Source organism: Tupaia chinensis, unplaced genomic scaffold, assembly GCF_000334495.1.
Source record: "Tupaia chinensis unplaced genomic scaffold, TupChi_1.0 Scaffold000272_1, whole genome shotgun sequence".
Classification (NCBI taxonomy): Eukaryota; Metazoa; Chordata; class Mammalia; order Scandentia; family Tupaiidae; genus Tupaia; species Tupaia belangeri.
Window position 1 is genome coordinate 4,965,058 of NW_006159754.1, and position 16,912 is coordinate 4,981,969.

Genomic DNA, 16,912 nt, shown 5'->3' on the forward strand with positions numbered 1-16,912 from the left:
TTTTTTCTTTTTGTGTCTCTTAGAAAAAAATGCTGAAAGGACAAGGAACATTTGATGGGGAAGGTAAGCATTTGATTTTCCAGACTTTTATTGCTGTGCCAATGTGGAATATCAATTAGAAGTTGAAATCCAACTGTGGTAGCAAAAATACTTAAGATGAGAAAAATGTTCAGTTTACTGAATTATAGAGTACAAAGCCCTGCACTGAGCTAAATTTTTATCTAATTATATTAACAGTGAGTAAAATTAATTTTTTTAATAAGTTGATAACTGTTTCAGTGTCTTGGGTTATTTCATTCTATTCTAATTTGGCTCCAGCTCCATCTTTCTCAAAAATAAATAAATAACTAAATAAGAACAAGCTCTAACTTTCAGTTGAAAATTCTGATTTGGCTTCTAGATTTTAAGTCATATTTTCTTTGGACACGTTTCCTTTGACTTAATATTCTTTTCCTTCTATTTCCACATTTTTGTTATCCTTTCTAACTTCCTATTTCCTTATTAAGTTTCAACTTCAGGGAAATATAACGCTCCTAGCTGACCAAAATATAGTCTTAAGAATTTGCTACCCATATAGTATTTTTTGTTAAGGATCTCAAAAACAAAAGCAGCTTTAACCAGGTGTTCAAACCCTAATCAGATTAGTGGACTTTCTGTAAATAGATGGGTCAAGTGTCAGCCAACTGGAAGAGCATGAAGGGATCTGTCCCAGCTGTAGCCTTGCAGGGCGGGAGGGTCATGGAGGAGTAAGGGTTATTGGTGTCTGTCATGCTTTGAAATGCTAAGATTTTCCAAGCTTTAAAGAATAATGAAGAATAATGAAGCCCCTTTATAAGAGTAAAGCTAATGTAAAACTACCAAGAGTTATAAAATATATAACCTTGGGTGATTGATTATAAAACATTTCCTTCTTTAATTTTTATAAAGATGAGTTTCCCATTGGAGTCTTTAAAAATGACTAATTTACAAAAAACTGTTCATTGCACCAGTCTTAGGAAATTGTTGCTATGTGGAAATGAAATCCAGAAACAGGACTCTACCTGGTTAGGATAAATTTCTCTCTCTAATTTTATAACTGAGAACCCTGGAAGCTCTAAGAGATTTAAAACCTGTCTACTATCACACAGCTAGTAAGACAGCCAGTCTTAGGATGCAGATTTGGTTCTTTGCCCAAGTTTTCTTCCTCTTGTACCACTCTATGAATGTGTGAATTGAAGGGTGTCTGCCTAATATCTACTTAGGAAGATTCTTTATATCCCCTGGAATTTGACATTGATATTGATCTGTGACCTTTGCCTCAGAGGGTTAAAAATTCAGAGTATTTTTAAAGGCAGAGGCAGATCTTCATTATAACTAGTCTTACGTTTCTGTTATAAGGAGCTCTTTCTGTGTATTTTCTCATCTCTTCTCAAATATGATGACCTAGAAATTCTTTTTCACACTTATGGGTGTGACAATGCAAGAATTTTTACAATTGATGACTAATAAGAATATAAGTCAGGAAGCAGTGTAGCCCAGTGGTGAGAAGCTGTGATACAGGATCTGGACAGACTTAGATAGCTGTCCCACTGCTTCTGCTCATCGGTTGAGTGACATTGAGCAAGAATGTGAACTTGACTGAGCCCCAGTTTCATCATGTGTAAAATGCATTTAATAATTCTGTTACCCACATTGTTATGAGTATGAATGAAAACACATCTCAATGTTGTGCCTTGACTTTGTGCTTACCATTAACTATTTTAAGGACTGGGAAAAACTCAATTTTTTCCCTCTCATAATCTGTTTTATGTATGCAGAACAATCAGAAAAAAAGTGAAATTTTGCATTAGCTCCATTGTTGCATTAATCATAGAGAATACATAACAATCTGTAGTCAATAAGAGAACAAGCAGGTGTTTGTAAGCTTTATTAGATGGGAAAGACGTTTCAAACTCAGTACATTCCAAACCATATTTTCCCCGCTAGCTCTCAATCTCTTCTGGTATTCTCATCTCTTACTTTCCATTTGTGGGACCTGATGACCTCATAAACATCCTTACCACTTTCTTTTCTCTGCTCCCAAATATAATCTGTCACCAGTCCTTTCAAAGTTGTATGGCCCAAGTCTTCATCATCTTTCATTGATCACCCCAGCATTGTAATTAGTCTCCTAGGTAGTCAGTATTTTGCCCTCCAATCTAAGCAAACATTTTTTTAGGGACTTCCCATCGCATTCAAGATAGAATACAATCATTACAGTGTTAATGAAATACAGTCCTTTTGTTTTCAGGGTAAAATCCAGTTTTTCAACCTGGCCTACAAAACTTTGCTCAATTAGGACTATCTGGCTGTCTCTCTAAACTTTCTTCAGTCCCTTTGGCCATTGGACACACCCAAGCCACAGCCACAGTGATCTACCGTAGGTTTTCTAAGGTATTAGGTTTCTTCTTGTTTCTGGACTTTTGCGTAGAGTTTTTCCTTTAGTTCGGTAGCATCTGAGTTTTCAAATAGTAAGATTTCCTCATGGACACCTTCCTCTCAGACTAGATCACGCTTTGCTGTGATCACACAATCTGTTCTCAGTGTGTATAAATCTTCAGTTTGTAGGTGTGTATCTGTGTAAGATCATTGTGTCTTCAACTTTACTTGCCATCCATCATACTTGGAATAAAAATAACAGTCCCTTGGTGGCTTGAAGCAAGGCCCTACATGATCTGCCCTCTATTTACCCTCAAAACCCAACTTCTCTAATTTTCTCCCTCCCATACAGTGCTCCAGACACATAGGCCTCCTTGCTGTCCCTGTATTTATTTACTAAGCAGATTCCTGCCTCAGGGCCTTCGTACTTGCTGTTCCCTGTGAGAAGATGTCCTTTCTTAGGCCACAGGTGGTTAGCTTTCTCACCTCTTTACGTCTTTGCTTAATGTCACTTTGGCGAGACCTTTCTAAACTACCCTGTTTAAAGCCCACATACCTTTCTTCCAGCACTTGCAACCCCCTTTCCTTGTTTTATTTTTCTCTATGACACTTACCAGTACCAGAAATACCATGAAAATTACCTGTTTGTTGCATTTCTCTTGCACACTAATGCCAGTTCCATGAAGACTGAAATATTTTTTATCATTTTTTTGCCCAGTGTTGTATTTCTAGTGCCTAGCAGTTGCTGGCACCTACTAGGTATTTTCTGTATCAGTTGAATGAGTAAATGCATGAGTAAATTTGACCATTTTTCTCATTGAATTGTTAGCTCATGAGAGTGTGACAGGTATCTTTTGTTTCATTCTTAGCCCTTGGCATACTATAGATATGCAGTAAAGGTTTATTAAATAGATAAAAGAATAGTGAAGGCTCGTGAAGAAAAGGTTGGGTGTGAATTCAATGTAACTTAAGGAAGTATTTAATAGTCTTCATTATCCTTCTTGAGTAATAGAGACATGGAAACATTGCTTCAGTTAGCATTTCATGTATGGAATGCAGTTCCCCTTCCCTTCCCTTCCCTTCCCTTCCCTTCCCTTCCCTTCCCTTTCTCACCTCTTTACGTCTTTGCTTAATGTCACTTTGGCGAGACCTTTCTAAACTACCCTGTTTAAAGCCCACATACCTTTCTTCCAGCACTTGCAACCCCCTTTCCTTGTTTTATTTTTCTCTATGACACTTACCAGTACCAGAAATACCATGAAAATTACCTGTTTGTTGCATTTCTCTTGCACACTAATGCCAGTTCCATGAAGACTGAAATATTTTTTATCATTTTTTTGCCCAGTGTTGTATTTCTAGTGCCTAGCAGTTGCTGGCACCTACTAGGTATTTTCTGTATCAGTTGAATGAGTAAATGCATGAGTAAATTTGACCATTTTTCTCATTGAATTGTTAGCTCATGAGAGTGTGACAGGTATCTTTTGTTTCATTCTTAGCCCTTGGCATACTATAGATATGCAGTAAAGGTTTATTAAATAGATAAAAGAATAGTGAAGGCTCGTGAAGAAAAGGTTGGGTGTGAATTCAATGTAACTTAAGGAAGTATTTAATAGTCTTCATTATCCTTCTTGAGTAATAGAGACATGGAAACATTGCTTCAGTTAGCATTTCATGTATGGAATGCAGTTCCCCTTCCCTTCCCTTCCCTTCCCTTCCCTTCCCTTCCCTTCCCTTCCCTTCCCTTCCCTTCCCTTCCTTTCCTTTTACCTTCCTCTCCAGGTGAGTTTGGGGCAGAACTGTGTAAGAAAAAAACACAACACATTTTTGTAATTACTCTGTGTATTTGTTCATTAAACTGGTGACCAAACATTGTGTAAATATGAATGTATTTTAGAATAAGTAGTATAATGATTAGGGCAATTAGTGACATGTGATACTTGCGTTCGTGCAGAAAATGCAGTCCTGTACCAAAACTACAAAGAAAAGGCTCTTGACATCGACTCTGATGAAGAGTCGGAGCCTAAAGAACAGAAGCCAGATGAAAAAATTGTGATTCACCATAAGCCCCTGAGATCCACGTGGAGCCAGCTGTCTGCGGTGAGTGCGTACCTTCTTTCCTTCTGCAGGAGGCAAAAGCCAAGTTGTGTAAATTATCATGCTTGTGGCTTTTATTTTTTCTGTCAGTGATCTTGTAACCCTTAAGAAAAAGGCTCTTCTTTTTAGATTGCGAAATGTCTCTTGAAACTCTGCAGACACTAATGAGAAGATGAACTTCAACAATTCTGATCAGGAAAATTAGGTTTCAATAAAATAAAGTGTGTTGGGTCAGCAGGTGGCGTGGTGGTTGGTGCGTTGTACTCCCACGTGGCCGACCATGTTTTGAGTACCAGACCTGGGGGCTTGTTTTCTTGCTTTCTCTCTGTCTCTTTCTGGTGAGCACACATGCGCTATAACAAACTTAAAATAATAATAATAATTATTATTATTATATAATATACAATATCTAAAATAAAGTAAATAAATAATTTTTAAAAATAAAGTGCCTTGAGACTGTACTATGACTCTGGAAACTTTATTTGCCTATATTTTTTATTTTCCTTTCTTTTTTGTAATGCAGTGTATGTGTAGTAAGGTCTTACTATTTCTTGAACTTTATCATAATCATGGTTGTATATACATCTGTGCATGTGTGTGTATGTATATATATACTAGGAAGTTTATTATAGCTCTTTCTTGGAAATTTCATTTGATGTATATACTCTCGTATTTTCTTTGTTGATTAATAATTTTTTCTCCCTCTGTGCATTTGTGTGTGCGTATTTCCAATACTTATTTTCATGTTGAAGAGTAATCTCTGTGCTCCGCATCAGACATCTTTTGCTTCTTAGCCATAATTTCTTTTCCTCTTAGCTTGTAAAATGTCACAGTGTGGTGCTCAGTTTACTTGATAAGAGTTTGGGCACAGCATTTGAGGGTGTCTGATGCATTAGCAAGTAGAAAGGAATTCTCATGGCTGGCTTGGGCAGTGGGAGCATTGCCTCAGAGAAAAGCCAGTACATCTCCCTGAGTCCTTAGGCAATATCGGAGCAGAGACGATTCTTTCTTAAGGTGCAATGAATGTTGTTCAGAGTGGGGAATCGCTTTGTGTATGTTGGCACTGTATAGCTAGGACTATGGGAATGTATGCATTTTACTGGTGCGGGACAATTTCTTATTTAGGATCTACCTCCCCTGACTTGTATTCAGATGCAAAATTCTAGGAAGCAGGCCCTTTCTTCCTCTCCCTCTCCTACCTCCTAATTTTGTTCTAGGGAGGGTCTATTTATTTCTCGTGCCTCTGAGGTGTGGTACCCTTAATATTGGACCTTAGGTTGGGGCCAGCAGGTGGGGTGGTGATTAAGGATGCTGGACTCACACATGGCCAACTGCGGTTTGGGTCCTGGACCTGGCAGCTTGCTTTCTCACTTTCTCCCTCCCTCTCTTACTCTGTCCCTCTCTGGTCAAATGAAAATAAATAAATTACTTAATTAATAAAGTTAAAATAAAATAATTCTTAAAAAAATATTGGACCACAGGTTGAAATGCCTACAATGGCAGGGCCAGTAACATGAATAAGGAGTGCTGGTGCATGTGCGTAAGAGTGTGTTAACAGGAGTTGTGTGACCAGGCCTTATATGAACCGAGCTCATACCAGGTAAGTATGAGAGCTCCATGTTGCAGATCTTATAATATTTAGAAAATAAAATATAGAAATATAGGTTTTTATGTGTATTATCCTAATTAAAGATTTTTTTTTTTTAGGTTTTTTTTTGTTTGTTTGTTTTTTGTTTTTTGTTTTTTTTCTTCAGGGAGAGATTTTTGTTAAAGGGTTTGGGCACTCACCAGAAAGACAGAGAGAGACAGAGAAACACAAAGTGAGAAATTGCCCCCCAGGGGGGATGGCCACGCCACAATCCCATCTCCTCCGTTTTCCTCTTGGGACCTTTGGCATGCACGCACACACACATCCACCATGAGATTTAAGATACCAGGTCTGGGACTCCAACCGCGGTCAACTAGATGGGAGCCCAGTGATATAACTATTACTCATGTGCTGGTCCCCCTAATACGAATTTTAAAGAAATGTTGTGTGAGTCCAACAAAAAAGCTACAGGTCAGGCATGGCCCCTGTGCTAACAGTATGCAACTTTGGTGATATTTTTTATTTTTGAGTATGGTAAGGCAGTAAGACCTCTCCACAGAATTGGTATACTAGTAGCCTTATGCTCTAATCCAATCCTGATACGTATATACCAAAACAGATACTTGGAAAAACTGGTGACAAGTCCATAGAGCCTGTGTCAGCTGTACATGTCTATCATTCAGTTGTTGGTCTGGACTGTTTGGTAGAGGATCCAGGAGAAGGAGGCTGTGGATTTTTTGTGTTTTTCTCTCTGTCGCGGCTGTGTTCATTAGTACAAGCCTGAGTTCTGCTATTGGTTTCCCAACACTGAATAGAAACATGGACTTTTGTGACAGTTATACTCTGAGCTAACTTAGCTTTAGCACTAAAAATCGAACACCATGTGAAGAAATTTTAAAAAGTTCATGGAAAAGAGAAATAAAGCGAGTTTATTTTAATTTATTTTGATGCGAAAAAAATCCATGTATACTTTTTCTATACACATTTTCCATGAACATTTTATTTTGAAGATTCCTCATATGTATACCTCTGGGGGTTTGGCTAGATGAACAGGTAGACATGCAAATAAATATTAGTATGTGTCCTTCAGTACATCTTCAAATACGAACATGCGTTTTGTTTGGTGAAGGATAAATGCACTGATATGCCTTTCATTAACAAGATCGATAGCAAAGGACTATCTTGCAATAAAATGTAAAACTATAAAGTGGATTCCAACTTAGTGTGTGTTCTCTTGGATTTGAATGTTTCCAGGAGGTTTGTGTGTATTTATCGGGTTGCCTGGCAGTTACATTTAATCAAGGCAACATACTTGGACTTTGCCACTTAGCATTGCCCGGGCACAGCCTGCATTTTCTTTGTGCTTTTTGTGTCTCCTTTTCACTTAAATTTTACTTTCTTTTTAAAATTATAAAGTACTTCACACAGGCAAAACATTAAGAAAATAAGAAATATGAATAGATTTCTGTGTACCCACCACTCAGATTGGACAAATGTTAGCATTTGAGCATAGTTTGCTTTAGACTCTGTTTTTTAGCCCCTGTAGCTACACCATTTCCATTCCCTAGTCCTGTTCTCCTGCCTTCCCCAGATGTAATCACTACCCTGAAGTTCTCTTTGTTCTTTCTCGGGTGGGTTTCCTATCCACCCAAAAGATGTAACCGCTTCTGGCTTTTTGAAAAGTAGCTATTTTAATACCAAAAATGTAACTAACTGCTACCCCTGTAGAAGCCCATCAGTAAATCTCCAAGTTGCAGTGAGAACCCTAACAAGAAGAGACTTCATGAACTACTGACAATGTCAAGATGTTTCTCAGAAGTGACAGCACTTCCATTGCTCTGCTGTCCTCGTATCCTGATCCCTCCTTGGAGGAGCTCCAGTATTTAGGGCAGGTCCTGGAAGGCTACTGCTTTTTATGTATTTTTTTCATCATCCTTCCATGCTTAACTTTTTTTTTAAGTTTTATTTTTTTTTTAATTTCTTCTAGAAGAGAAACAAAGAGAGAGAGAGACAGCACCCCTTAATAGGGTCCCTTTAGGGTCCCTTTTCTGCAGACACCCCTCAACCCTCAGCCAGCCCCAGATCATGTGACCAGGGTACTCAGGGAATCTCTAGACTTGAACTGGGAATCAGCCTACCTGAGATTTCCTCCAAGAGTATTGTGTTTTACTGCTCTGGCACCCTTTGGTCCCTCCCTACTTTGACTTTTTTTTTTAGTTTCGTCCTTTCATGAGAGAGAGAAATGGAGAGAGATGGGGATGCTAGCATGATGTTGCCAAGCCATGATCCTATGTACTACCTTCCAACCATCTGAGATCTGACATGTTTAGAATAACCTGGGATTCAAACCTTGGGCCTTTCCATATGGTCCCAAAATTACGCAACAGTGCCTAATCGCCTGTGCCACCATGGTGGGCTCCCATGCTTAACTTTCCATCTATCAGTTTAGTAGGGTAGCCCCCTTCTTATCTTGTATATATCATTTAACATGAATGTCTTCACTTGGCAAGGCCTAAATCCCAGAAAGAGGATAGGACCAGAATTTTCTGAAAATGGGTTTGGTCTCCATGTGGCATGTACCTTGAGTCACTTCTTAAGAGATGAGTGCAGTATATATGTGCATTGACTGCTGTTGATTGTTTTATTTTCTAAAAAATCTTTTATCTTCATAACATACCTGTCTGCCTCCTGGAATGATGAAACTTTCCTAATCAGTTAACCATAAGAAGCATTCAGTATGCCAAAAACTCTTGTAGTGCAACATTGTGCAGTATTTTATGGTCGTTACATAAGGTCTTCAGTCTGTGGGGTAGTTTGAACGTGTTTGTGTGCCTCCTTTGTTTTCATTGGTCACTGTTCAGGCATACAGGTGACATGGTGACAGGCGCTTCCCCAGTTCCAGTGTTGAAACAGGTTCAACTGCGGTCATAGGAGAATAAAAGAAAATTAGAACTGTGTTAGAGAGGCATATATTTAATTGGGCTCAATAGAATAATAGATGTTTAGGCTGTCCAAGACTTTCATAGTAGGATTTAAGTGAATTAATGGCGTATATATTTAGCAGCGGTGTCTCTGCCAAGCTTCTCCATGTAGAGGCAGATGGTAGTCAGGAATACAACCTGAGCTTCTTACTCTCAGAAGATGGGGACAGGCTGACCCTTCATTCATTTGTCAAAGTTTATAGATCTATTCTTTTTTTTTTGGAGAGGTTTTCTCTATAGGGCACATGCGCTTGCCAGACAGACAGAGAGAGACATAGAGACAGAAAGCGAGAAATCACCCCCCAGGGGGGATGGTCACGCTGCAGTCCCTTCTCCTCCATTTTCCTCTCGGGATCTTGGGCACACACGCACAAGTACTCAGCCTGAGTTTTAAGCCACCAGGTCCAGGACGCGAACCGCGGTCAACTACGTGGGAGTCCAGCAACATAGCCATTACGCTAACTGCTGGTTCCCTATAGATCTATTCTTAATTAGAAATACAGGGTCCCCCCCCAGGGAAGAGAACTCTGCTATTCTCCCGACCTTGGGCAACATGAATGTATTTGCACTAATTTAAATTGCCATGGTTCAATAGTTTGGTTGGTCCTATGTACAAGAGAGTTGAGACTTTGAACTTGAAAAGTCATTTTTGACCTCTAAAGAGAATTATCAGGAATGGCTGAGAGACAGGGAACTTCCAGCACACAGGCGAATGGCTTGGTGTGAGAACTAGGCCAACAGTTCTTCGATCTCTGAGAAAAGCTTCTGGGTTTGAAGAAAAATATTGACCATAGTAGTCAGGGACAGAACAGCACATGCTTGTTCCAGTTAGTGCCAGGTGTGTAACCACCCGAGTCTGGATGCGAGGTGAGCTTCAGGTTTTCTCTAGGGCTCACCATTGGATAAGATTCCACAAGTATGTACTTACTCTTCTTTTAGGTAGATTTTGACTAGAGCATGTTTCCTTTTCATCATAACTGCCCCCACCCGGAGATCACATACTATGCACGTACTGAGAAATGTGTGTTGCGAAACCACTATTTGTTTTGTTCACTATTTGTTTTGTTAAGTTCAGTGACTGCACTAAAGCCACACTTGCCAGCCATGCCCTGACCCCTTTTGTTTGCCATGGGGTGTGTTTGTGTAATTTCATGAAATACCAGGTACTTTTGTAAAGGATGTTCAGGCTCCAGAGGCAGGAACTGAAGCACGTTGGTTTATTTTATATTTGTATTCAACACCTAAGACAGTCATTTTCTGCTGTCTTCTTTTGTACTCACTGATACGTGACTTGATCAGTAATCTTGCATCACTTTGAAAGTTTCTTCAGTTTTCTCAAAAATATTAAATTTTTTTAAAGTTTATTTCTTCCTTTTTTATAAGTGAGTGAGCAGGAGAGAGAGAGGCAGAGCCCACAAGAGGGTCTTGATGCTGTGATCTACCCCCTCCCCCACACCCAGCCTTCGATCAGTCCCCAATATAGGCAATCATGTGCTTGGAATGTATAGGGAGGTCTTCAGACTTGAACCGAGAACCTTCCCATGTCGGATTACCTCACTGAGCATTGTGTTTTACTGCTATGCCACCATCTGTCCCCCCTCCCAATTTAAACTCTTTATGAGGAAGTGGTTTTTACATTTTGATCAAAGTAATTCTTCCTTTGTGCTTAGTGTGGCTAATTGGAGATCTAGAATTTTCATTTCAGCCTTTGTGGGTTCTGGACTTGGCCCTCAAGGCACACATAATTTACCTATGAGAGACTTTCTGGAACTTGTGGAATGAGAAAGGGAGATTTTAAAAATGGAAATATTATTTTAAATGTAATTTTGTTCAGTTGAAAATATAATTGACACTTTGGAGTCTTAGCAGTTCAATCTGATAGGACTTATTCTTTCAGATTTGGACTTTGTTTATTAACGGCCATAAAACTCTTTCATCCTTGTCCCTAACTCTTTCTTCCTTTTCCCTGAATTTTTAGTCATTCAGTGACTTGTTGCTTAAAATACTGATTTCTGTGGCCATAGAAGTACTCATTTATAGTTTTGCAACACAGAAACCTCATAAAATTATTTTTTACCTTAGATGGTGGTTCATTACTTTACCATAGCTATCTTTTATATTTAAAATACAGAAAATACTATCATTTTTCATTTTTGACTAACTTAATACTCATAGTTCAACAGCTGGGACTGGCAAGCACATACTGCTCCACACTTCTAGACTAGACAGTGGGTCTTCTGGAATGTTCTATCTTTATAAGTAGACCATTCTGTGCCTAGCCCTGAGATCCCCACCAGAGTCCCCGTTCTAGTTAGGACCGGGGAATGTAGTGACTGCTTAACCTGGGCCAGAACCAGCCTCTACAAGGTCTTGTCCCTAGTAAAATTAAATTGATTTTGACCTATATTAGGAATACATTAAGAATCCGAATGTTTCAGATAAGACTAAAGTCCTTTCTGATCATAGCAATCCCAATCCCTCACTCTTTCTCCGTAAATAATGTTGTTCTCAATTAGCAATACTCTTCTCAAAATCTACATAGAAACATTTAATGAAAACATATAGATTAATAGTATATAAATAGCATTCAATTTATTTTTAATATACTTGCTTTTTTTCCTGATGTATCTTGTCTCAGATTGTAGTTTGCTGCTGCACCACCATCTAGTCCCTGAATGTTTAAACATAAAATTAGTCCTTCAAAATGTATTACTCAAACCTTGTTGACTTACCTAGAATATTTATAGCCTGTTGATTTTCTAGATGATTAGCCTCTACTCAATGTCTTAAGATGAATTGGTTATTCATGATCTGTATTTCTATTATTTAAAGAGGTAAGGACTACAAAGTCAATAGAGGGAAATCATTATTGCTAGTAAAGGGAAATCGAAGATTATTTTCTCCTTTGGTGTAGAAAATGAACTCTGCCGTCCACTCAATGACAGTAATGCAGTGTGTTCTAGTTTGGGTGGCAAGAAATCCTGCTTCTGGTAATGGAGTGCAAGAGGAGTATGGCTGTTGCCTCTTCTACTGAGCAGCAGGGAGCCTCGTATCCACGGGTTGAAAGTCTCAATTTGAGCAGGCAGTGTGATGGCTGACTGGCAGGTTAGTGGGAGTGGGATCTGCTGTGGACTCTCACAATATTGATTTATTTCCATGCGGTTTAATTATTTACCAACATTTGCAGAGAACCTATTGTCCACCTAGGACTGTACAAGGTGATTTCACAGGTAGCCTGGGTAGTCCTCATGATGATACCATGAGGGCAGGTACTGTTTCTCTGCTTTCTATGCAGGCCAGCTGGGCTTCTGAGATGCTGAGAATGGCTGCTCCCTCACTGTTTCAGTTAGGGTCTTGAGATGACCTGAAATAGCGCTTTTGAACTTTCTTCCAGTGATGGATGCATGGGTTCTGGAAGAGCAGGAATTGTATCTCTCTCTGTTGCTCTGCCAGTAATATTACTCAGCACCTCTCTGCCTGTTGGCTCTTTTCTTCTTCTTATGAATTGGCTTATTTTTTTCTTTTCACTATGCCTGTCTGGTCTTCTAAGAGCTCCTTCATGGTCTGGGTTTCTGAGTTCTTGTAACTGAGAGTTCAGGTTACCCTAGCTTGGCCTTGGTCCACTCTCATGCTAGCCTTTCAGCTTCCACATGGAATTACCTAGTTTAGTGTTTTGAAAAAGAAGATCATAGTGGCTCAGCCACTTTCCCCTCTCTTAGCAGGTCACTTCAACACGTATTGTGTTTTGGCTAACTGCCCAAATGCTGTATTCTCATCAGCCGATGTCTAATAATTAACCTGGCCACTTTGGGCTGCATCTGTTGCAGAAGCCGCTGAGTAGAGCAAATTTTGTTGGGGTCTGTAGGAGTGTTAAGTGACACATTGTCATGTCTGCTGTAAACTTACGCATTGTGGAGAGGACATTACTACCATACTGCATCAGTGGCTTAACGTAATGAGAAATACCAGTATGTGTGTATGAGTTTGTGTGTGTGTGTGTGTGTGTGTGTGTGTGTGTGTATGTCTCAAAGTTTTATAAGCCAGAAGTTACTCTTTTTTTTGTGTGTGTGTGTGTGTGTGTTTAATTTTGCCAGAGGGTGCATGTACTTGCCAGAGAGAGGGAGAGTGAGAAAGCAACTCCATGAGGCAAGTTCACATCATAATCCTTTCTCCTCCATTTCTCTCTCCTTTGGGGTTTTGGGACACACAGGCACACATGTTTTTCAAACCTCTGGGTCCAGGACTTGAGCCACATAATCAGCTATGTGATATCCACTGCCTCAACCTGCCTCAACCACCATGCCACTTGGCTCAGAAGTTATTCTTTTTTTTTTTTTTTTGGAGAGGTTTTTCGCTATAGGGCGCATTCGCTCACCAGACAGACAGAGAGGGACATAGAGACAGAAAGCGAGAAATCACCCTCCAGGGTGGATGGTCACACCACAATCCCTTCTCCTCCATTCTCCTCTCGGGATCTTGGGCATGCACGCACACGCGCCCAGTGTGAGTTTCAAGCCACTGGGTCTGGGACGTGAACTGCGATTGACTACGTGGGAGTCCAGTGACATAGCCCTTACGCTAACTGCTGGTTCCCCAGAAGTTATTCTTGATACTTGCAACACACTATATAGTATTTTCTCTATTATTTCCTTATTTTTTGTTTCATTTAGATAGATTATTAAAAAATGGACTTTATTTTGGCATTTGCTAAAGGGTTACAACTTATAGTTTGAAAAATGCTAATACCTGATTCCAAAACTCATTTGTATTCCACTGCAGTTTTGGATGGGGAAGATTAAAGCAAGTCTAAAATCTAGCCTGCACTTCAGGATCTTTGAACCTAGTTTAGGAAACAATAAAAATAAATTTTTTAATAATTATTTTATTTACCTTTATTTACTTATTCATTTATTTATTTATTTTAATTTAATGAGAGAGAGAGAGAGAGAAAGTGAAAAAGCAAGCCGCCAAGTCCAGGACTTGAATCCCAGTCGGCCATGTGGGAGTCCAACACCCTTAACCACCACACCACCTGCCAGCTCCCAAAATGAAATGTGTAAGCGATGTTTTTGAAAGAATGTAGGACAAATTGCCGAAGTGAATGACACAGATAGGAATCAGAACAGTGAAGGTCAGGAAAGTTCTTTCTGTAGGAAGTGACTTAAACGAGGTAGGCCAGATGGACAGAATAGTAGGAGATAAAAGCCATATGAGGATAAATGGTTCAAACGACATTTACTATATAGGTAAATGGAAGAAGAAAGATGGTAATTTTGTGCTGTTTCTCAGATTTCTGTACAATAATTCCTGTACAATGAAATCACTGCCTGCTTTGTACATTTATTATAAAACTTTGGCTTGCTTTGTTACCCTTTTTGGTGAAACAAGTTTTTTCTAGGTCAGATTTTTATTGCAAACCTCAGAAATTCACCTCAGTGTCAGTGTTCTAAGTAACCTATTGTTCCAGAGGGTTTTTTTTTTTTTTTCCATCCACCTGCCACTTTACAAAAATAACAAATAAAAATATAATAGCAGCTAAGAGGTTGGCACCACCTTTACAAACAGGTGTTCTTTTCTTCTGCAAGAAAAGTATCTCAGACCTGTTCTGCCTTCCTCAGCCCGCCTTGACTCATACCTTTACTATGTGTGTGTGGCGTCCTTCTCAGTTACGCTGACTCCAGCCCAGTCTTTCTGCTCCTTTACCTTCTCACACTTGTAAATCTGCCTGTCATCACTCATTTTCAACACTGTCTCATAAGCCATTGCATGGTTTGGGCTTGACAAAAATCTTTCTTACTACTTCCCTTTGCCTGAGCTTCTTTATCTACTGGTGGTTACTTCTTATTTCCCAGGCTCTCCTGCAGGCAACAACACAGAAATACAAGTATTATACAGGTACAAGCATCCTTATTGTCTGCACTACTTCATTTATTCTTTCTATGAGGATGAGTGTGTGTGTGTGTGTGTGTGTGTGTGTGAGAGAGAGAGAGAGAGAGAGAGAGAGAGAGAGAGAGAGAGAGAACCCCTAACAGGGTCTTAAAGCCACAGTCTTTTCCTGGCCACAGCCAGTTCTGGATGGTGGGCACGCACATGCCCAGTGTACTCAGGGAAGTCTCTGAGTTCCGGACGTGAACTGGAACCTTCTTATGGAGATCAGCCTCACAGAGCATCATGTGTTACCATTCTGCCACCATCTGGCCCCTCTTTTACTTCTTTTTTGAGAAAGGGATTTAACATGTTTTAGTTTTTGTTATTGAAAATATAGTTTTACTACATATCTAAGATATGTCTATTATAGAAATAGGACCAGCAGGGACCAACAGTTGACCTAATGGCTATGTCGTTGGACTCTCATGTAGTCGACTGCAGTTCAAGTCCTGGACCCAGTGGCTTAAACTCACGCCAGGCCCATGTGCGTGTATGCCCAAGATCCCGAGAGGAGAATGGATGAGAAAGGATTGCAACGTGGCCATCCCCTTGGGGAGTGATTTCTCACTTTCTGTCTGTTTCTCTCTTTCTGGCAAGTACACACACATGCCCTATGGAAAAAAAAAAACACACACACACACAATAAAAAACCTCTCAAAAAAAAAAAAATTACTAAAGAAATAGGACCAGCAGATAGCATAATGGTTACGTTGCTGGATTCCCACATAGTTGACCGTGGTTGGAGTCCCGGACCAGGCAGCTCAAAACTCACACCTGGCACATGGTGTACGTGCCTCAAATCCTGAGAGACTGGAGAAGAAGGAATTGCAGTATGGCTATCCCTCCTAAGGGGTAATTTCTCACTTTCTGTCTCTGGCGAGTGCATGTGCCCCATAGTGACAATCTCTCTAAAAAATAAAAATAAATAAAAATGTGGTTTCACTACAAAGCTAAGACATGTCTATTATAGAAAAATCAAAAAGTACTTATAACTCGAAAGAAAATAAAAAATGAAATCTCTTCCTTCACCAATCACTATTGACATTTTGGACACATCGGTTATCTTCTAAGCAAAAATTTAATACTACCATACTAGTTTTGTCATGTATTTTTTCCCCTCTAATGATATTATAAATATTTTTTCCCATAATTAAGCCTACTGTTTTTTTTTTCCTATGAGTGGTCTCATGAATGACTTTCCATGTCATTAAACTTTCTTCTAGAACAGTCTTTTAAAGCCCACATACTGTTACATCAAATAAGTGGAAGTTTGGTTCTTTTAACCAGTTCCCTATTGTTTTTTATTAGTTTCTAGTTTTTCCATATAAAATTCAAAATTTAAGCCAAGTTATTAAAACAATTATTTTTAAATTACAGAATGAAAATATGTTCTTCTTTTAAAATGAACGTTTAGGGCTGGAATCTGCTTTGACTTGACTACCATTCCTACTTCGTGGACTGTTCATCATTATTATTGGTCTGTTGTACCTTCTGTGTTTTATCGAATACTCCACTTTTTAGCTATTTATCTTGTACTGAGTACTTTTATAGAACTGCTGTTTTACTTAAAAATCATCCCTGTCCTACCTTTTTACCGAATCTTCAGTTTTTCATGTGTTGGTTAACCTTATTTTCTCTTCTTAATTGCTGGTGGATATATGAGAACCACATCTTTCATTCATTTGAGGAGAGTGAACAGTAAATAGTAAAATTCTATTCAGCCTCAGCAGCTCATAGTTGAGGGGGGATGCAAGTTAGAGAGAGCCACAAGTAAAAGAGAGGAATGTAGGTGGTGGGAGAAATGTCAGGATTAATCAACAAGTGAAATCATAGGCAGCCCTGCTGACAGCCAGCTTCACTGCAACAGGAGCTGGGCCATCAATGAGGGATGCAGTTTCTGGGGCATCCATGGGGAGGAACTTAA

The 16,912-nt window shown here is 39.3% G+C and overlaps 1 protein-coding gene across 1 annotated transcript in view; it reads left to right on the forward strand.

Annotated features, from left to right (window-relative positions):
* Window positions 1–16,912, forward strand: part of ARHGEF26 (Rho guanine nucleotide exchange factor 26) — a gene marked incomplete in the record, with an annotated part of 134,204 nt that overhangs the window by 2,970 nt on the left and 114,322 nt on the right. The window contains 2 exon segments of the mRNA XM_014588297.2: window positions 24–63; window positions 4,349–4,494. Coding sequence (XP_014443783.1) covers window positions 24–63; window positions 4,349–4,494 — 186 coding nt within the window.